General features: G+C 38.6%; 1 protein-coding gene across 1 annotated transcript; it reads right to left on the bottom strand.

Moving 5' to 3' along the window:
* Positions 1 to 790: 790 nt before the first annotated feature.
* Positions 791 to 19,474, bottom strand: LOC139729978 (transmembrane prolyl 4-hydroxylase-like). The gene is made up of 9 exons (XM_071640894.1): positions 19,296 to 19,474; positions 17,466 to 17,547; positions 13,340 to 13,871; positions 11,046 to 11,103; positions 9,251 to 9,396; positions 6,812 to 6,902; positions 4,051 to 4,177; positions 3,037 to 3,145; positions 791 to 1,136 (listed from the first exon to the last, which is right to left on the bottom strand). Exons 1-9 carry the CDS (start codon positions 19,455 to 19,457, stop codon positions 986 to 988), a joined length of 1,458 nt encoding a protein of 485 aa, XP_071496995.1. The 5' UTR covers positions 19,458 to 19,474; the 3' UTR covers positions 791 to 985.
* Positions 19,475 to 23,128: the final 3,654 nt, after the last annotated feature.

The raw sequence follows: 23,128 nt of genomic DNA, 5'->3' as shown, positions 1-23,128 counted from the left end.
TTGGTGTGCAAACGATGTGCCTCAAGACTTTGCAGGGACATGTGAGAGGGCTTTACTCTTGTCAAACTGATCTAATACAGTTGTACTTGATCTATGGCAGCATTTTTCCAACTAAGGCAGAAATTTTTTTCTAATAACAAAAGTTATGCCGATACCATATTGGGTGGATTAATTTATGATATCATATGCTTACTGAGAGAGAAGGGGAGGGGAGGAGCAGAAACGATCAAACATACACTGGATTCTTTTATAATGTTTTATTTTTTTCAACATTATTCAACATCATTTCAAAGCAAACACTCGACAGGCAATTAATAAAAGAACATTTCTTTGAAAAAAAAAAGTTCAGCAGGGTGCATGGAAGTCTTTGTTGCTTTGTACTGTATATTAGAGTCCTCCATGACTTACATGTATATTAGCAAGCTGTAGATCTGCAACGCGAACGCTATTTAGATGACGCTATTAGGCAGAGAATCGTGTTCTGCACATCGTGCTGTGTGAGACAGCGGTTTCCATTGTCCAACCCGGAGGTATAAGAGTTCGCGTCACAGATCTAAAGCTTTTTTTTTAACCTTAAAACACATTTTTAGTGTGAAAAATTCGAAACACCAGAACTTTTCTAGCAACTTCTTCAATGAACATGATTGTCCACACTGCTTTTCATATAAAATTGCACCATTACCAAGCGAAGGTGTAAACCAAGAATATGACACACGAAAAGCTTTAAACATGATTGTGTTTAGACATGTCTATCGTTTTCTTGTGCAGTTTCGTTTTGTTCACTCTGAACTTGTCTCTGCTATCCAGTCATAATACCCACCATGAACCAGAAGATAACAGTATGCTAAGACGTTGTTCGATAATAATTTTTCTCTTTGGTTGGAGGGCCGAGGAAGAGATGTGCCGTGAAAGGAATACAGAACAGCGCCACCTTTAGTTCGAATTGAAACGGCTGAGACCTGAAAGACACAGATGATGTGTTTGTTTACGGCGAGTTGGAGTGGCCAGCGGAACGCAGACCGCTATCCCCTTTCCTTCGATCCCATCTCGTATCGCCTTCCAGACATTTAATTCTTTTCGAATTTGCCGCTCGTTCAGCTAGAAACGAATCTAGGGAATCCATGTACTGCCGTTGCCTGATTAGAATTGAAAGGGAGAAGCAGAAGACACAGAGGTAAATCAGAAAACGATCACGTGATCATTGCTGCCGACACGATGAGGTATCGAGTGTAAAAAAACAAACAAACAAACAAACAAAAACAGCCTATCAAACATAAGGTACCTTGTATGTGTGTCATGTGTGTTTGTGTGTTTGCGGTGTGTGTGTGTGTGTGCGTGTGTGTGACTGTATGAGGATAATCAAATAAAACAATAATGTTATATTTTACATCCATGACATCGCACATTGCGCTATGTCTTAGCTCTTCGAATCTGTTTTAATGCTAGCATAAAAGTTATAGGGAAAAAAAAGAAAGATAAAAATAAAGTGGATGAAAAAAGAAAATCACTTAGTGGACATGAAACGAAACGATTTTTTTTCTAAATCTCACTGAATCATGCAGTCATAAATCATAAAAATGTACTGTTTGTTATATTGATTCTCATTCTTGCGCTCTTCCCGTGTTTATCTGAAGAGGAAAATGCAGTTTGCCACAACGGATATCCTTGGGCTGTGCTACAGAACCTTGAACAAAATAAACAAAGTGATGTTCATCATTTGGAACACGGGTGGCCTTCCACAATCCTATGCCCATCTATTTGCTTCTGTGATAAAACGCAAACAAAAAAGCATTGACCTTAGTTTGTGCCTAAACGTGATGTGTTTGTCTTATTTGCAAGTGCGTTATTTTGGTTAAAAACATCCGGTAGAATGAGCAAGGGGATTTAGCTGCCATTCCCATATAAGTATTTATTTTTCTCCGTTTTGCTTATCAGCAAAAGATCTTGTGTCTCTCTGTATGAGTAATACAAGGACAAAAGCAAAGTACATGTAAAACTTTCTCCCGATTTAACTTCAGTTCTGCAAATATTCGCACGTTGTGCTCTATGTGATGCCCAAATACGGCGAATGAGTGGACGACAAAATATAGTGCATGTTCACTGGATTCCTTTTATAAATTTTTTTGACGATCAATATTTGATGAGAACGGGTGAATTGAGCTTGTTGCCCTTGCAGCGTTCAAGAGGAAATTACACTAGTTCATAGAGAAGCTAAAATGCATTACGCAAACAATCCTCTTGAAGTCTGACATGGGTAAAAAAAAAACCAAGCACACAGACGAAAACAAAAATAAAAGCAAAAAAAAAAAAAAAACGATTCTGAATTATTCGAATGATTCTGACTCCGAGCCAGCTTTGCTCCTCATCTGTTGGGACTCGAGATTGCAAAACGTTTCATACAAACGTCGGACATTGTTGCGACCTTGTTTTCAATGTAGCGCCATCCAATTTTATGATAACATGTTGTTTTTTAAGAACAGTCGTCTCTTAATTGATTTGATAAGGTAAAAATTTAGAAATATATTGTGGGTTAAAATGCCATGTTTTATTTTCAGTATGTGATGGGAAGAGTATGATGTTTGTGCACATCAACTTTGATTTGTCTCCTATAACAAATTTCGAAAGAAGAATAACGCTCCTGCCTCCCCCTCCCCCATCACCCGGGTATCCACAGCCCCTCCCCTTGAAGGTATTGTTTACCACTGGGAGCAATATGATTTTAAAAATGTTCCAGTCATCACATGTGATGCATAATTATGTGTAAGTCAGTTGTATCACAAAACATCCTACCATATAAAAATTTTGCAATAAAGCCAAGCATATAAGGAGATGTCACTGTTTTTATTATTAAACCATAACTGTGGCCGATTTAGTCTAGAGACAATTATATCTATAAACTGCATGGTTGTTTCTATCCCTAACTCACATTTTTAGAACTATTTTGAAGCACTAAAGCCGGGTTTTTGTTTTACCTGAAAATTGTAAATAATGCCTTTAATTGAAAGACCCAGACCACACCAGCTGGTGCACAATTACCTGGAATAGACGTCATCCACAGATATCCATGTGTTAGCGATCCACTTGACCCCCCGATTAACCTCGCACCCTCCGTGTAGCGAGTGCAGTCTCTTCGGTCCCATCCAACCTTTTCCGTGTCGGGAAGCATTGGGGAGGGGGATGATAGCAGAGAAAAAATGTTATCAATTTTCTTGTAGATTTAAACAAAATATTATGAAGTACTCACAATGAATCATTTGCTTTTAAATATGGACTGATGAAGAGTAAGAGACAGATTACTTTAAGAAGAAAGTAGATAACATAATGGATGCATTGCATAAATAAAAAGAAACAAATATATGAAGAGTTAGATAGCAAAGCAGTTTAAGCGCCAATTCTTAAACATCTAAAAGAAAGACCATCATCATAGATAGGACCATTATTAATTCTTTGAAGTGATACCTCACTTGTTAGATAACATGGAATACTCTTGAAGTTATGATCAAATATATCCAAAGTTTTTTTTATCATTTTAGGTGTTTTTTATCAGTTTTACTCGCAAATATCTTAAATTGACAAAAAAAAAAATGAATTTATCTCGTTTTGCGATCAGAGCTCTTCATATCCAATTATGTACGGTTGTGCACATCATTCTTATTGCAAGTATGCATTGCGAATGAAATGGGGCAGAAAAGAGGGGGAAAGAGAGAGGCGGGGGGGGGGAGGGGGACGAGAGAATCTGGAAAATGATATCATTACAGGAGTGAGTGCGTACTATACCTCTTCTCATAGAATCAAAATGTTATACCAAAGCATTACAAGTGGATAATACGTGAAACTCTTGCTGTATCCGATCTTTTCTATGACCTTGGTTTGCCAATTTATCTTGCATGCCATTAATGTCCTAGGTAATTGTCAATTTCCCTTCCGTAAATTCGCCACCTTGGTGTTATGTAAGTTGTGCTACTTTGCTCTGCTGTGTCTCTCGTTTTGTATCAACAGTGAGATATATTTTCGGAAACACTGGCGGAAAATCCGAATTGAAGCTCTTACCGGTTTCCGGATTGGTGTAATGGCTATACCACAGCACCGCTGTCCCTCGTTTGGCCTGGATAACGAGATTGCTATCGTAACAATGATGCTTGAGGTCGGTGTAATCATAGTCGAACTTTGCCTCGTACTGTGTTATGCCAGGAAGGAAATAGAAAAAGAGCGCAGAAAGAGCAGCAGCCGTTATCAAAAAACATCGGAGGATTTTATAGATTGCGTGACTAGATATGAAGCATGATGGCTCAATTTCGAAATGTCAGAAGCTATGAAAAAAAAGTAGAAGAAGAACAGATGATGAATTCGAGTTGTCCGTTTGAGCTAGACGTTGCTGTTGCTGTGACGACGGAAGACGACATGATGACCGCAAATACAAGGACAGGACGGATCGTTGAGCTGAACATGACGGTGATTACCATGATGACAACGATGGTAATGATAACGATGATGATAAAGTCACGATGAAAATGATCAGGACCAGAAAGATGATGACAACGTCAACGATGATGATGATAGCCGATATAATAGCCGAAATATCGTTATCACCAATCTCGAGGATATCACTTGTGTAAGTTTATGATCCTCTTGTTGGAATGAAATAAAGATAGAAGGAGTATGGGATGAAGAAAGAGCGTGAAAATAAAAAAATAGGAAGGCAAACCTCAGATACAGGCGATACGTAGCAGGAGAATGTCAAAGAAGGGGAAAAAGTACAGCCGAATAGATTATTGATACATGCCATCATGAATGAGTAAAAGAAGAATGCGAGGGAGTATTTCTACAGAAGACGAAAAAGATGAAGAGGGAAAGCAGAAGGAATAGAAGAAGGAAGAAGTTCAGAGTCATAATAGTAAAAGTAATAGGAGTAGTAATAGTAGTAGTGGTGGTGGTGGTGGTGGTGGTAGTAGTAGTAGTAGTAGTATTAGCAGCAGCAGCATTAGTAGTAGTATAATAGAAGTAGTAAAAGTAGATAGTAGTAGTGGTGGTGGTAGTGGTAGTAGTAGTAGCAGCAATAGTAGTAGTAGTAGTAGTAGTAGAAGCAGCAGTAGTAGTAGTAGTAGTAGTAGTAGTAATAATAATAATAATAGAAGTAGGAGTAGTAGTAGTAGTAGTAGTAGAAGTAGTAGAAGTAGTAGAAGTAGTAGAAGTAGAAGTAGTAGTAGTAGCGGTAGTAGTAGTAGTAGAAGTAGTAGAAGTATAGTACTAATATTAGTAGTAGAAGTAGTAGTAGTATTAGAAGTAGTAGAAGTATAGTACTAATATTAGTAGAAGTAGTAGAAGAAAAAGAAGAAGATGGTGATGATGATGACGATGAAAGCGCAGAAGCAGAAGACGAAAAAAAAGACGAGGACCGATGACAAGAAGGAGGAGGAAGAAGAAGCGGATGAATGAGAACTACCGGAAAGATAAGTTCAGGAGGTGGAGGAAGGGTGGAGTTATGACAGGCGAGAATCAAGAAGATTTGGAGAAACGAAGAGGTCACGTGAAAGGTTGGAAATTGAAGAGAGAATACAGTAAGAGACCACGGGTCCGTTTCATGAAATAAAAGTCTTTACATAAATCTCAAAGTGGTGAAAGTCGATCATATTATGTAGCCAAGAGAGACTTTCAACGAGAAGTCAAATCCATTCCATGAACTCTCTCACAAGTGTGTCTTATGAGCGAAAAAGTCTCTCATGAAACTTTCATGAAACGGACTCCAGGTCGATGATTATGATATTATACAGTTTATAGACGGTTGTCCGTTATCCAAATTGGGCATCTAACTCAAACAACACCGCAGGTCATAGTTCATATACCAACTCGAATATCTGCGACATCTTAAGGGAGTATGATATTGCCCCTTTGGACGTTGATTTGTGTGGTTGGACTGACGGGGATAAATGAACCACATCTGGCGGTCAGAACACAGCCAAACCTCTCCCCTTTATACGCGCTATATTTTAACGTGGAGGCAACCCAAGAACTTTAATTGACATAACTAACCTCGTTCAAGTTGACCTTAAAAAGATTAATAAATTAGATTCAGGCGAAAGAAATGGAAGACGATTCATCACTGTTATAAGAAAGTTATAAAGTTTTGAGTTTCGCGTCTTTTCACCGAACACAACGTAGTAACTTTTTTTTTCGCAACCAAATAGGTCCCTATGATGTCATCCTATTTCGCATCTCTCATTGGTCCTTACACAAACATTAAAATGGGCACATAAAAATCCTACTACGGGTCGATGACTTTATCGACCACAACCCTGCAGCAAGACCTCTAAAATCTGTAAAAACACGTTCCAATATGTTTATACCTTTACTGAAGCACCTCAACTTTAAACGATCGAGACTCATCCGTTATTATCTATCATCATAATTATTGTTGTCTTTATGGTTAATAACAATAACAATAACAATAGTAACATGAATTATTATAAGCAGTATCAATTTCATTATTATTATTATTATCATTATTATTATTATTATTATTACTATTATTATCATTATTATTATTATTATTGTTGTTGTTGTTATTGTTATTATCATTATTATTATTATCATTATTATTATCATCCTCCTCACCATCATCATCATCATCACATCATCATCATCACTATCATTTCCATTATAATCATGATTATCTCTACTATTTTTTTACACCAATCCATGCTGATAAACATAAATTTCCAGTGTATCGAATAAAGTTGTGCTTGTCAAATGCGGCACCAAACAAAAAAAAATTCACCGGTGACCTTTGAACTTGAAGTACTGTATTACCAACCTCTGGAGAGCCGTATTCCAAGTCAGCGAATGGAAATGCAGTCTCTCCCCCGTCGACCACGTCATTTAGGTAATATAGTATTGTAATCATCCTGAAGAAAGAAGAGGAAGACATGGTTGATGACGATTACTCTTACTGAACTTGAAATTCCCCTTTCTACATCAGATGTGCGAATTTCCGTTGCAATATACTTCCCCATTTCAAACTTAAATGTGTAAGCAAAACAGCAGAGGGACAATAAAGATAGCGAAAAGAACCATGATATACTTCCACTAAGAAGTAGATTTGGCACACCCGCTAGGGGAAATTCGCGCAAATCAGAATATGAATCAGAGATGTCTTGTTTACGACAGATTGTCCGTACGCGGCATTGAAAGAAATTGGGGAGAAATGAAAACCATCAAATGCAATTTTGACAATATCCAGAGCAAGAGTTTAGGTACAACAAACTCAACTATGCACTTTCGTTCCGACCATGAGGAATTGCAATTGAATAAAAAAAAAAAACGATCGTGTATGAGATGAAGAAGAAAATAAAAAGAAGCACAGTGAGTGGAGGGAACAGGTTTCATTGCCTGTATCAAAACTGAAATATGGGGCGAGCAAATAACCCCTGACCTCAATTTCAGGACAATGTTATTTCTGCCGTGTATACAGTAAACCGACGTTTGGTGCCAGCCACTTGGCCTGTTCGTCCATCGTAAAATACCCACCGCCTTATTTATTCTGTCCAGCTGCAGAGTTCAATAATGTGCGCAGTGAGGGTAGGAGGAAGGAGGGAAGAATATAAGAATATATACATTATATATATATATATATATATATATATATATATATATATATATATATATATATATATATCACTACTCTGGAATGATAGAGAAAAGTGTGTGATGAAGAGGAAGAAGGGGAAAGGGGCGGGGTTATAAGGGGAAGGATGGGGTTGGTCCGATTAACCACGGCGTATTAACAAACACAAGCAATGATACTTGGCAAACGCGAGAATGGTATTAAAGAGGACTTAATGTTGATTCAGTCAATGCGGTATTTTTTTTTTCTGAAAAGAACACCTTTCCTCGACTTGCTTCTGGAATGTATTAAGGGACATCGAAGTTAGATCATGGAGTTGCAGCTCCATCATATGTCTATGGCCAAATGCTCTGTCATTATATTACAAAACTGAAAAAAAAAGTCTACAATCAACTTTAGATTTCCTTTACGGTTTATTCCACCACTATGACATCACCAACTGTTGTCGTCTTATCCAGCGATGACAGCACGGAGATTTAACTAAACGTTTAACTTCCACAACTTTTGAATTGATTATCCGATTGTCTCCAATTTTAACTGAAAGGTTCTTTTTATCTTGCTTGTTTGCAGTTAGGGAATTCACTTAAAACAATTTTGGATCACCCCTCCCCCCCCCCCTTTAAGTCTGGATCAGTGCTTGCGGAGCGGAATAGGAGTAAGACCCAGGAGGTGTAATTCTGGAGACGCTTTGTTATTCATCCCGAGCGTCAGAATGCCCCCCTCGCCATTCACATGTCATGTTTCATTAGCGGGTTGTGACAACTTAGCATATATTTCAGCCACAGTGGCACATGTTTGTGTGTATCTGTTTGTTCTCTCTGTCATTCCAGACCAAACATTCCATTGTTAAGATACCGATATCATACCAGCAGGGAATAGGCGCCTTGTCATATGAGAGATAACATATTCTTATTGGATATTTTCTCCTTCTTTCTTCTTTATAAAAGAGTGCTTCGCTGATACAATCAGTTGAGTGATAATGTAGAATATACACAAATTAAAGTATCTATTTCAACTGCATTAATAAATATAAGAAAAGACCAGGGATCGAGGAGTAAAAATATAGGTTAATGAGGCAATACAGTGAAAAACTAAAACAAAGCTAATAAGCTGAAATTACGAATGAAAACTAGGAGTACAGCTGCAAATTTGTTCTTGTCTTCTCAGAGATGGAGAAAGAGAGTGAAAGAGAGAGAAAAGGAGATATGAAGAGAGAGGGAGAGGGGAAAGGAGAGAGAGAAGGGGAGGGGAAAAACTTGCTCAGAACGTTTCAAACCGTCATAGATGTATTCACAGTTTATCAATTCCCTCATATTGTTCAAATAAAATTGTGAGTTAACACCCCTCTCACCTGAAACGCCCGCACTATTGTGTTTTTGTTGTTTTACTTTCGTGATATTGCATACTTACCACCTTACCCCCCCCCCCCCCCTCCGCGTCATGCCCTTTGGCTGTAATACAGTATTCTGACGCGACGGGGAGTGGTGCATTGTATTCACTTTCATTTTCGCTTTCCAGGAGTCTCGCCATAAACGAAATCATAATCTAAATTGATCCGAACCGCACAAAGTGAAAAAACCAAAATGAAGAAGACAAGACCAAACCAACGACAATCAATCGCATCCTCACCGGCACAGTCGGCATCGGTCTTCGACGAACTCGTCGCCGGAGGATGTGTTGAGGCTGATGGCTGTGTGACGACACTCCAGGCCGGATGTGACGTCATCGGTGTCGTAGTGCGCGTGATAATGACCACCTGGGCGATACCTCACTACCTGGTCAAAAAACAAAAGTCGATAGGAATCCATCATGCGTCTTGTATACAAAACTAAAATGTCGCAGTGATTGTAGGGGCCTACCTATATTATAATCATGATCGAGTATACATCGAAACCCGACATTCACACACACACACACACAGAGAGAGAGAGAGAGAGAGAGAGAGAGAGAGAGAGAGAAACACACCCCACACAGGCATATATATATATATATATATATGTATTTATATACATGCACCACACAACACAAACACACACCGACACAAGCGCATGGAATAGATGATGATCTCCATATATTTTTTCCTCTTTTCAGTCCTAGATGATGTGTAGATTATGATTTATTCAATATGAATTACTGTATAAAGTGGGTGTTCATTGCCATTCTTTTCTAACTTTGTTGTGTGGAGTCGCCATTGAACTCAAAGTCTGCTGTATTTTTTTATTGCACATCACATTTTAGTTTGTGAAGTGTTTCTTTGCTGTCGCTTTTTTTTTTGGGGGGGGGGGATGGCAACGACCTCTGTCATTATTTGCGCCATTTCCGGTTCAATGTAAAAGAACATGTTATGATGTGGAATTATGCAAATGCATGCTTTATATTTTCACCTGCTACAAGTAACTGTTGAATATGCAGAATTAGAGCAGCAACGAAGATAATCTACTTGACGAGGAGTCAACTACAATACATATTATATGAATCCACAATTATCAAACTATAGTGCTTCCGAGCGAAGTCAAAACAGCTTTTGTTGGGATACCCAAAAGTAAGTTTGAATACTCAGAAGAGCTAGATCACGAGGCAGAGAGTTAGAGAACGACATTCTCCCTAGTAAGATGTACTACACATTGATCAGCCGAGAGAATTCTGAAATATCGCAAAACAGCACGATTCATAGATAACAAAGACATTAACGGTCATACATCTGCAGTAAGTGGATGTTTTCCCAAACCTTTCAAACTTCTTGACAGATGATCAGGAAATTGCAGAATGAGAAGCACTCACGGTTTCGATGTGACATGGTTAAACATCGATGGACATTTCCTTAAACCGTGCATGTCTGTAATGCTCACGTTAATAACATTTTGTAGAAACCCATTTCCATGTACAAAAGCTTCAAAAACACTATAATAGCATACCAAAGAAAATATAATAACGTACTAGAAGCAAGAATAGAAATGGTCCTATTGACCGATTCGGGTTCGTTGAGGGCAGCAGACATTTTGTGGCACTGGGCGCAGCCATTAGCTCAAATTGCGGTGTCCCAGCCGACCCCCCCCCCCTTTCCCCCCACCCCCGGGCAACCTGTTTATTGCGCACTTGTAACAAAGGTTCGCGCACTAAGCAAGCATTCGCGCACTCAGTATGAGACGCCTATTGGCTAAAGGAACCATGCATAAGTTTTTTTCATTCCGTGCGCGTGCTAATGTAGGGAGAGGGGTGGGGAAGTGGGGGGGGGGGGTCGGCTGGGACACCGCAGTAATGGCGCTGCCCATGCCGATAATACACAAAGCGCGTCCCAGAATCGGTCAATATTCATACAAAAAAAAAAATTAGCTAGACACATCCAGACAAGACAACTGATTCAACTTATTATACCAATCAAACAAATAAACAAGACAAAATGAGAATGCTAAGCAAAACTCACCTGCGTGGGTTCGCTGGTGTAGACAATTTCTGGTGGAAGTTTTGTCAGTGATACCACTCTGAAAAGAATGTAAATAGATGATTAAAGGACAAGTCCACCTTCATAACATAAGGATTGAGAGAATGTAGCAATATTAGTAGAACACATCATTGAAAGTTTGAGGAAAATCGGACAATCCGTTCAAAAGTTATGAATTTTTGAAGTTTTTGTGCAGTCACCGCTGGATGAGAAGACTACTGCAGTGTATGATGTCACATGCGTACAACAATATAGGGAAAATGTAAAGAGAATTTCACGAAATTTCATCTTTTGAAAAAAGTACACACTCCCTTGACTTGTTACTGACATATGTTATGGGTAATATTATTCCCATTGCCTTTAGAAAGAGGCAAGTAAAGTGCTCCTTTATTATACGAAAAAGGTGAAAATATGTTGAATTTTCTTTACACTTTCTTTATATTGTTGTACTCATATGACATCACGAGCCCTAGTAGTCTCCTCATCCAGCGGTTCCAACACAAAAATGTTAAAAATTCATAACTTTTGCATCGATTGTCCAATTTTCCTCAAACTTTCACAGATGTATTCTACTCATATTGCTGCATTCTCTCAATCCTTATATGTTTATGAAGGTGAACTTGTCCTTTAAGCTTTGCTCATCTAAACGGAGTTGATCGCCATTGAAATCGATGTTGGCTCGAGGCAGGCTCGAGGAGTGAAATACAAATATTATGGTATGATATTTCATTCTGGAAGTCAATGACATTGGTAGGACCCAGGGTTTGAGTTCAAGCCAATGAACATGAACATGTCACAAAGTGAGTAGCAAATGTAATTAGTTCTAAAAACATCGAATCAGTTCTTTAAAAAGAAACAGCAGAAATGACTTATAAGGATTAGTGAAATTCTAACAAAGTCGACTAGCCACTCTCTTATACGTATAATGACATACTGAAACAACAGAGGATGTAGAATGTGTAAAATTGGTATGCATCGATTTTCATCAACAAAATAAAGAATCCAATTACTGAATAAATGATGACCAGATTGATAAAGAGATAAATCATCTAATAATCCTATATGCTGTTTCATATGTGACTCTGCATCATTTAAAGATAAACGGCCAAAACAATACTGGTTAATTTGCATGTATTTATTACCATTATTTTTAACTAATTAATTAATTAATTAATTTATTTATCTATTTATCTATCTATCTATCTATTTATCTATTTATGTATTTACTTATCTATTTATCTATTCATTCATTTGATTATTGTCGGTGTTCCCTGCTGGGAAGAGCACAGTGTTCCATAGTGTGAGAAACACATTGTGAACACAGTGTGAAATCTCTTCACAATGTTAAATTCGAGCATTTTAACAGTGTGAACACAATGCGAGTCATCAATTCACAGTGTGAAACAAAGCATTACTATGTGAGTATTCTGTGAAAAACCACACCACAGTGTGAAATCATCCTCACACTGTTAAATTCGAGCGTTTTCACATAGTCGACTATATGAACACACTGTGAACACATTGTGAACACACTGTGAACACACTGTGGGACACTGTGTTGTGTTTTTTTTCAGTAGGGTTGTTAAACTGCCAGGCGGAGGGATGGGTATTATCGTTATAGGTCTATCTCTCACAAAGTCACGTGATACAGGTGGAATGACAGCCAAATTTCTGACACGATTCATTATCAACTTAATTGTTCCTCTTTGAGATTAATTCTGAAATCTCCGTAGACTTTGCAGAGTTATCTTGGGTTCTAGCATGCCATGGGTTGAGTGACAATGACAAATGCATACCACTTTGGAATGCCGCCGATCAGTCCACCTGACGTCTGGACATAGACGCGTATTTTGCTGTAATCACTTGCTCTGCCCCATCGCCTCCCCCCCCCCCCACCCCAGAAAAAAAAAGAATAATTAACTGATCCTTAAAAATAGAACAATAAATGGTAACTTCATATCACTGCAGCGGTCATGGTAGCGAATGTGGGTTAAAGGTTCGTTAACCCGCAAATGAAATATGGTTCGTTATTCCAAAGGTTCGTTAATCCGAAAATGGAAAGATAGTGCGTACCAACGAACCTTCGGAATACCGAACATCACCAGTAAAATTCTACTTTGGTCATAGTATCATTCCTTTCTTGGATGAATTCTTGAAATAACTAAGTGTGCATTCTTTAAAGACATAATTCACGCCTCCCCGACAAGATCATTATGACATTGATAATATAAAGATAATATAGGTGCTCTTTGAGTCTATTAATTAAGTGGCTGCACCTGTCCTGTAGCTCACGGAGGAAGTGCCGGTCCTCGGGCAATGCACTCAGCCACGTCTGGTCGCTTATCCGTGTCTGCCCCTTCCACCGCTTCACGAAACGCTCACCCTCTCCGCCATCCCATCGCCTTATCCACTCTCGCACTTCTTCGGCAAGCATCGGCGTCCACTCGGCAGTCCTCCACAGTTCTTTCGGCCCTATTCGGCCGTCCGAGTCGCGATCGAGCTCGAGATCCATTAGCATGAGGCTCAACATTGCTGCCGTCACGTTCTCTGCCCGGAGATTCGGCAGGCACGCCAAGGCCTCTTCGGGGTCAAGTAGTTCGTCATCGTCCTTATCGCAGGCGACCAACTTTTCTTTCCAAATTGTGTTATTGAAGCGACTGTGCAAACTGCTGTTAGTCCCACGTGTGGCATCTTCCTGTGTGTTTGTTGATGAGCCCTTGTACGCTATTCGACTGATCTCGAGTCCATCTTCAATCGCTAGCTCTTTGATGTATTCGCATTCAGAGTCACTCAAGAAGTTTGGGATTTCTAGAAGAGAGAGAGAGAGAGATAGAGATAAAAAAGCTTGCGAAGATTGGGAAAACAAGGTTGAAAAACGTTTTATATAAAACCGTCTCATATAATTATAGAACACATCCCTGAGCACCAGTTATAAATACAAAATCCGAAAACCAACATTGACAAAAACTGTACCCAACAGCATTGAAGAAACGGAGTTGACATGATTTTTACAATAGCTGTAAATTCTGAAACCCTGGTTGTCACTTTGAGGAGGATTTTATTCATGGACAATTTACGCAGTCAGTAATGAGATAAGTACCGACATCCTGATTGATGTCAGTGTGTGTGTGTGTGTGTGTGTGTGTGTGTGTGTGTGTGTGTGTGTGTGTGTGTAGATTGGTTAACTCGCAAGAATAATAACACAATGCGATACGATCAAAGGGATTATGATATAGGCCTACTGCCAACATATATAGTGACACCGGTCCTCACGTGTACTATTGTGTGGAAAAGTACGTGAGTTTCTGTCTGTTTGTTTGTTTGTTTGTGTTGGCGTTACATGAAATTCAATATTAACGCATTTTATCAAGTCAGCATTTCATAATGCATGTATCAGCAGGCAAATATCTATGCATTATTGCATTCTAGGTATTTCTAAGATATAATCATATTATTTCGCTAAAAAAAATAATGATACAGTATTAGGCTACATGTCTCATACAGTATAATTTAGGGTAGTAAAAAATATCGTAACATGAGACTTTAACATATTATGGAAAGTTAAATAACTTGCACCGGACATACAATTGAATACAATGTACAATGTACAAAGTTAGAAAAGTACCGAAATAGAATAAATAAGTGAATGAATAGAGATGAAATAGATAGATGTAAAGTAAAATGACTCTTCATAATTATATGAGACCATGTATCTACTTGTTTTTAAGGTAGGATCATATGCCTAGCATCAAGGTGCAGCATGTCAAACTTTTTTTTTGTCTACATGATCGCTGTAAAGGTGGGTTGATTTGTTTTCAATCAACATAACTTGTGAAGGCAACGTGATCTTTTTGAAGCAACATTCAGCAAATTTTGTTTGCTCTCCAACGTCCACATTTTCAAGAACGTCCCGGCTTTTTGTCCTTCTCTTCTGGAGTAAAAAAAGAATCCCTAGTTCTCCTTGAAAAATGATTGACGGCTGTAATACCCTGGAATGACGTGACACGAGGAACTCAATCTGGGATCCCATTGCTTTGCCCTCAGTAAATATCCCTCGATTGGCAAAGACTTCATTGTTGCGCCTTGCGCCTTTAGGGTTGGTCAGCTGCCAACTTTAAAATTCAGGCGTAACCCCAAGCCCTGGATCTCGTTAAAAAATATGCGAGGGATAACCGGGCGACTACACGGCAAGAGCATAAATATTTTTTTGTGTAGGGTCAAAGTCCCACTTAGCTCGAAAATATGTGTTTTGGGTCAACGGACTTGATATCCATTTTGCGTGTTTGTGTTTTCGGTGGGTTGTGTTTTTGTTTATCTGAAAGGATAATCATTCTTTAACATAATATCAATATCTGACGTTTGTTGACACAACATTAAGCGGAATTAACCTTGTTTTTGTTAAGTTTTGTGTGCCATATTTCTTTTCCGTCTGTCAATGACATCGTCATTGTCCGTTATTCCCATCAACGCCCATAAAACCTAAAAGTATAGTTATAAACACCCCGTATATTTCAGAGCAGTAACCAATGGCTTTGTGATTCATACACAATGGACATGCAATGATCACACTCAGTAATCTGATGAATCTTTTCATAAAGGTTGCCATGGAGTTTGAAATCTTTTTTCACGGGGGCAAAGTGAAGTGTGCCTTCAAGGCTCTCTTCTTCTAAAACATCAGACCAGGAGTTTCAAAGGGTGGTGTAGTTTTGGTTGAGATGGGAATTCAGATTTTAACTTTTTGTTAAGTGATTAGAAACCACGTATTAGAAATATCAAAGAGCATACATTTCTGAGAGGAATTAAAAGTTTATTCGATGAAAATCGGTTTTGAAATGGCTGAGATATCCACAAACAAAGTGGTCCTAATAATTTCACTTTGTTTGTTTTTTTATTGTTCCATATTCCACATTTCAACAAATGCATAAAACATAAACATCACAATACAAAAGCATGGATGAATTGTCAAGTACAGCTTATAAGGCAACTAGATCTGTCGTCTTTGTGACACGATACATATATGGTATAAGTTGAAATTGATAGGCTGAGCACTTTCTGAGCTAACCTCTACACAACTTTTGCGGAGAAAAAAAGAAGAAAAACAAAGAATCAGTACAGATACAGAAGGTGATCCGAGAGGATACTCGGATCACCTAATAAAACATGTGAAAAATGAGGAATCTACATAGAAGCATTGCTTGTAGGGTGTAGATTTGTTTTTGGATATCGCAGCCATTTCAAAGCCGATTTTAAAGGGTGTGTACAGTTCTGGTTGAGGTGATGATTTAGCTTTTAACGTTTTGCAAGATATTCAGAAACCACTCTATGAAATGTCAAAGAGCATGCAATTCCATGGGGTATCAAAAGTTTATTTGATGAAAATCGGTTTTGAAATGGCTGAGATATCCAAAAACAAGGTGAAACAAAGAGATCTTAATAAAGTTGTGGCCTGTCGCCTTTTATTATTATCACTTTTTTGGATATCTCAGCCATTTGAAAACCAATTTTCATCAAATAAACGTTGAACCCTTCTTAAAATTACATGCTCTTTCATATTTCATAAGAGGTTTCTCATTATCTCACTTAGGAATGTGCAAAACATGAATCCCCACCTCAACCAGTACTGTACAGTCCCTTTAAGCAAATAAACTTTAATTCCTCCTAGAATTGTTTGCTCTTTAATATTTCAAAAAAGTATTTTCTAAAAAGGAAATGTCTGAATCCCCATCACAACCAAAACTATGCCATCCCTTTAATTCTCTATACATAAATCTGGGAAGTCACAAATAGGATGATTGCGGGATTACACACTACACCATACAAAAAGTGGGGGGTCGAGTTGGACACGTACATTGGGAACCAGCTGGAAAGGAAATTTATGCGATAATGTTCAAGGATAAATGAAAGAAACAAGAGATTCTTGTGTATTATGAATATAGAAGGAGACATCGTAGAAAGTACTAGAAATAATGACCTAATTGCCAATATTGGCTAGGAGAAAGAGGAGAAGAAAAAAAAAAGGAGAGAGAAAACCGAGAGAATCATGGGTGAAAATGAGACAAACAAACATACTACAGAAAAATATTACCGAAATCCCCCACAGAAAATGAATGAAAATCCTCGCGTAGCATTCTACCCTTATTCTTGCCCTAAATAGCGTCATTAGTGCCTCGTGGCACCTACGTATACAGGTTGTTGTTGTTTTGTGTTTAGTATAGCGTTTTCCATTCTCTCTAGTATATTTACGCCAAGTAAGGCGTTAAATAGCCTAAGTTTGTCATGACCATCTCGCTGTAAGGTGAAGATAGCCCAGTCGAGTGGGGTCGCGCTCGGCTGGGCTCTCTTCGCTCACCTGTTACAGCGAGAGGGCCTTGACAAAAGGCTAGGCGTTGGATGGGCACTCACCAAAGATAGGCGGATCTACAGCGAGAGTTTTCATACGCACGTATCGGCCCGGTTCTATCTCCGCAAACCGGACGTGGCCAATCTGTATGAAATGGAACAAAACAAAGAGAAGGATATAAACAACGTCGCTCGATTACATAACAATCGACAACTGCCAGTCTAAAATATATTTAGCCTGGCGAGATGTGGTACATTCATAAAGTGCAGCAAACTAATCACCATCACTGTCATACATTTTTCCCCACTAGGGCCTATATCTCTTTCATTGTCTGTCTGTCTATCTGTCTGTCTGTCTGTCTGTCTGTCTGTGTTTCTGTCTTTCTGTCCGTCTGGGTCTGCATATAATGAGTCCACATCCCTGTCTTTCTGTGCTGAATGCTCTATTGATGCAAATAATTGATGTAAATGACTGAAAAACAACAACTTTGTGTTCATACAGTTACGTTGATGTGCTTATTATTTTGTATATGTATTTTGGGGGCGGGAATGGAAAAAATAGATGAAATGAAATAGAATATTGTTTATACAGAAGTGGATTCACTTGTTTTAACCATTTCACAGCAAATGGGTATCATGCACCTATCATACAAGTGCGGATCAACTGGCTAAATATCAGTGCATTTATGATAGCGGTATGTGATACGAAACATCTACGAGAAAAAAAAAATCAGTGAATTGCATTACTCATCACGAGTATACCCTGTACAGCTACTGCGAGGGAATCCAAAGTATATATTGATCTGTACAGTGGACAGTCCTCTTGACAAGCATTGGCAGCGACACATTCGTGTTGGAAAGGGGGGGGGGGTACTAGTAAAAGAACCTGACAGATGAAAAGGACAGGTGTGGCATACGTATAGTAAAGGGTATCGATGCTGACTGTATTGCATGAGTCTTTGTGGAGCAAAGGATGTGCGCATAATGTAGAAGGTAATAATGATAAACTTTCAGGAGTGAAAAATTTTACTAGGCAAAGAAAGGAGAGTTGGATATATAGATACGATGAATGCTTTGGTGGCATGAGAAGGTAAGGGTCATGCCAAAATAGATTCAGTGTAGCCTATGGTGAATTGTGCGTGATAGATAGAAGATACGGATCCAGTGACAGATGAGACAAGGTGTATATCGAGTGAAAGTAATGACGGACAGATTGAGAGGTGTGACAAATATAGGATGCGAGAAGCCCGGTTGTAATGGAGGCCGGATTTACGCGTTGTGAACAAGATCTTTAAAAGAGCATTTCCATCGGAAGACATTAGCACATTTTCCCCTCAGGTCGGTGAATGGTTGCCCCCCTTCCATCCGTCCATGGCTCATGGATTGTCGTATCTATCCGGCTTATCAGAAATTTCTCTAAGGTTAGTCACCTGCAATGTCGGTGTGCTCTTTGCTTTCTATTCTCATAAATTCGAACATCAAATGGGTTATATCTTTGCCATGCAGTATACCTGTAACATTGCCAACCATCACGATGTGGTTTTTATTTGAAGTCAAGTAGTGTTCCACGTTTCGATATGATATATCATTATTACGTCGGTGAAAATGCACGTATTCGTATTTGATAATTTTGAGTTAAAGAAACCTATGCAACTCCACAGCTATTGTTTAGTGCAAACTAGTATAGCCTTGCCAAATTTAACAGCAACAGAAACTTCTCTGATCTAAACTTGATTAGTTCAAAGAAAACGTCAGGGCTCTTCCGTTAGCTGGAATGACTCACTGTGAAGGCTAGAATGGTATGGCAAGTAAAATAAAAAGAAAGAAAACAACAACAAAGAGCAGCAAAAACTAGAGTATGCAACCACGAAAACCACTGGATGTAATATTCACCTCCACGGGGTCATACTGAAATAGGTTGCTGTCGGTCGTGGAGTCTCCGCCTCCGATACTATCGTCGAGTCGATGGCAGTTGTCGAATCCTCGGATGACCACGACGAAACGACACAATATTCCCAAAACGAGCACGAGAATGTGCTCTTCGGTCCACTCCATCGCTCCCCCGGGGAACACATCCGTAGGGTTATAACGCTGCTCTGGTAAGGGGCAGAATCTAGCAGCAGAAACGCAATGCCATGTCCGATGCAGCTTTTGGGCCTACGACTGGATTGAAATAGAGAGAGCAAGAGAGAGAAAGACAGACAGAGAGAAAAGTCAGAGTTTGAGTTACGGACTCGACGATATCAGGGTTAACCAGCAGTAGAGAGACAAAAAATGACAGTAACTCGGACGGATGACGGACGAAGTCAATCAAGAAGTCTAAATTGCGTTTATTACCGGCAGATTTGTTGACGACGGCTGATGGGGAACACAAACACTGTAAAGTGTTTATTTCGTCTGGCCGATATTCCCCCGCACTGTACTCAAGGCTTGTCTGCTCTGAGCATGCGCACACTTGCTCTCTCTTAACTCATAGTGAAAGAGGCCGAGGGTGGAAGAGAGAACGTAGACGGAGAGAGTGAGGGAGAGAAGGGGGTGAGAGATAGATGAGCGTGCACATGATATGGGTATATATGCGGGTATATCCATGTATATTGGATCGAGATAGAAAGAGAGAGAGACGGAGAAAAGAAAAAGTATACAACAAAATCTCGCACGGATGACAGTTTGAGATGGGGCTTGAGGATTCCAACTTCTTTTTGTGAGATAATGAGAAACCTCGTATGAAATATGAAAGAGCATAATATTCTAAGAGTAATTCAAAGTTTATTTGATGAAAATTGGTTTTGAAATGGTTGAGATATAAGAAACAATGCGATCCTAATGAAAGATGGGACGAACCTTTTATTACGATCACTTTGTTTTACCTTGTTTTTGGATATCTCATCCATTTCAAAACTGATTTTCATTAAATAAACTGTGAAATTCTCTAGCATTGTATGCTCTTTCATAAAGCAGTTTCTAAGTATCTCGCAAAAAGTTGAAAGCTGTATCCTTACATCAGTCAATACCATACTATCTATTTAAAGATAAATCCTGATAATTCAACAAAGTGAACATAGCTCATTGGCATTGTATCTCTTAATGTAAGAGAGGATATAAACTATGGTATATAATTTTTCGCAAAGTGAATTACTAGTAGACAAGTTATTGTTGAAGAGATGGATTCTTATGTGCATCTTCGGTCATTATGTATTGAAAATATTTAGGCCCATGTGAGAGGAGAGAGATAGGGAGAGAGAGGGGGAGAGAGAGAGAGAGAGACAGGAGGACAGATACTGTACTGTAATAAAGATCGACGGAGAGAAGAGAGGTGGAGAGGGATGAAGGATAGAAAAACAGACACTTTATTGGGAAAAGATTTAAAGAAATAAAAAGATAGATAGATAAATACATAAATAAATAAATAAATAAATAGATGATCAGATAGATAGATAGATAGATAGAGAGACAGATAGATAGATAAATAGATATAGACAGATAGATAGACAGACAGATAGATAGATAAACAGATGTATAGATAAACAACTGGATAGATAAACAGACAGATAGATAGACAGATAGATAGATTGACAAATAGATAGATAGATAGATAGATAGATAGATAGATAGATAGATAGACAAATAAACAGATAGATATATAGGTAGATAGATAGAAGGATAGATAATATTGATAGAGAGAAAGAGGAAAGGAAGAGAGGAAGAGACAGAGGAGATAGTGGGATGAAGAAGGACGAGGGATAGAGAGAAGGATAAACGAGCATCAGCCCAGGCCAAAATATTTGAACTTGACTGCTGCACAGCTGCGGTGCCCTGTAATTGGTTTACCATGTGACTAGGTATACACGTAATGATGGAGGGGGCGGAGCGGCCCGGCAATTTACTTTAATCGACAGAATGTCAAACGATGCCACTTCGGGTTAGCCTAGTCGCAAATGTCCAAGGTCAATGCTTTGTACGTATCAAAAGATTTCGGCCCGTATACTATACCGTGCTACGCACAACACTACGTTTTGAGATCTCCACCCATGTAAATCGCTTCTGCTCAGTACCACGGAGCACGTATGATATCGATGGTTTAGGCATGTCCATGAGGCAAAACAACCTCCCAAGAGTGATTCAGATTCCACATGATTCCTCAGATTCTACAAACTATAGAACAGCCACTGTTCCTAGTGTCTGTCCAACAGAGTGCACTCACACACAAAAAAAAAAAGTCATGAGAAATTTTCCTCAAATTATTGTTGAAAGAGATATTGATTTTATCATGAGACACAGATTCTAGGTCACGCTGTCCTCCAAGAACCTACCTTCCTGATGTAAGTTCTCACAGTTTTAGTCAATAGTTTTTCTAAGTTGAGCACAACGCGACATAAATTTCATATTAACTATAGGCGTTTTCACATCAGCCCGATGTTTCGAAATAGCGCGCTATCTTCTGACTCGATGGGAAATTAAAAAAAAATATCTCGAGCTTGGATTTTTATCGGGCTGATGTGAAAACGCCTAATGATGACAATAGTATTTCTCGATCGATATTTTGAATAAACAAAGGAATAAACGAACATAAAAAGAAAAGAGACCCTTTTAAGGCCTTAGAAAATGCATCAATATCTATAAATTGTTCAGTTATTTGTTAAAGGATGGCAACAAACACACAAAGGTTTGTATATAAACCGAAAAAAAAATAAGAGTAAAAAACGCACAGTTGAACTTAAACGACATCTGACATCAAAGTCTACGACCTTGTTACGTAACTAGATCCAGATGTCCGCGTGGATAGTTAAACCAGGGAGGTCACTCAAGTTACGTTCACACGCAGTTGCCAAACTTGAAGTTTAGGTCGAAACTTAACTGTCGATGATTAGCTCCACTCGTGCATTCACGACGCGGGTTCACACGTGCACCTAAACTTTCAGTAATGTTAGCAGCATCAATTTACGCAAATAAGTATTTGTAGCATGGAATACGATTGAGAATAAAGAATATCGCATTGGAAATTTGAGACTCTCTTGCCAGAGTGATCATGAGAATATGATATATTGAAAATGTGGATTAAAAACAAACAATAAATCATGACGCTGCATGTCAATGAGCCCATGCAACAATTTGGTGCAACAGAGTATCCTATCAAAGTTACGAATTGTTTGATTTCGAGGAAAAAAAAAGAGTACAAATTTCTTTGACTTATATACTGACATAATTGATCGAATTGATATTAACCCCCGCCTTCTGAAAGAAGTAAGTCAATTGCTCTTTCATTATGCCTATATAGATATGAAAATGATATGAAACTCTCTTTTAAATACATTTTCTCTACATTGTTCCATTACAATGACATCACGAACTGCTGTGGCCTTCTGCTCCATGGCCCCATGATGGAACGGATTGTCCGATGTTCTTCAAAAGTCACCGGTGTATTCTACTAATATTATTACATTTATTGAATCCACGTAACAGTATTCATTTCGGGGTAAATTCACCTCAAACAGGTTTGCATAGATGTGTGACAGAAATGGACAATCGTTTCATACTTCTCCTCTCGAAATGATTACGCAGAATTATTTTTTTTTAAAGACCCGCATTTTAGTAAAATATATGCCATGGGCATTTTGTTGCAACTATAACATATCCATTATAACAATGAGAAACTCAGGGTATAATTGCTTTGTATACTGTATCGCTTTATAGTTTCTTTGTCCAGCGTCTGGCACTAGCAATTAAAA

This window comes from Diadema antillarum, unplaced genomic scaffold, assembly GCF_040938485.1.
Source record: "Diadema antillarum isolate AM-2024a unplaced genomic scaffold, OU_Dant_1.0 seq00000283_RagTag, whole genome shotgun sequence".
NCBI lineage: Eukaryota > Metazoa > Echinodermata > Echinoidea > Diadematoida > Diadematidae > Diadema > Diadema antillarum.
The sequence above is the reverse complement of the archived record's forward strand: the minus strand, read 5'-3'. Positions and strand labels throughout refer to the sequence as shown.

Coding starts and splice junctions, on each gene's coding strand:
- LOC139729978 (XM_071640894.1), bottom strand. CDS start 19,457: ATGGAGTGGACCGAAGAGCACATTCTCGTGCTCGTTTTGGGAATATTG. Junction 6,903..9,250: donor GACCGATGCCGACTGTGCCG/GTGAGGATGCGA, acceptor TTCTTTCTTCAG/GATGATTACAATACTATATT. Junction 3,146..4,050: donor TTACACCAATCCGGAAACCG/GTAAGAGCTTCA, acceptor GACACGGAAAAG/GTTGGATGGGACCGAAGAGA.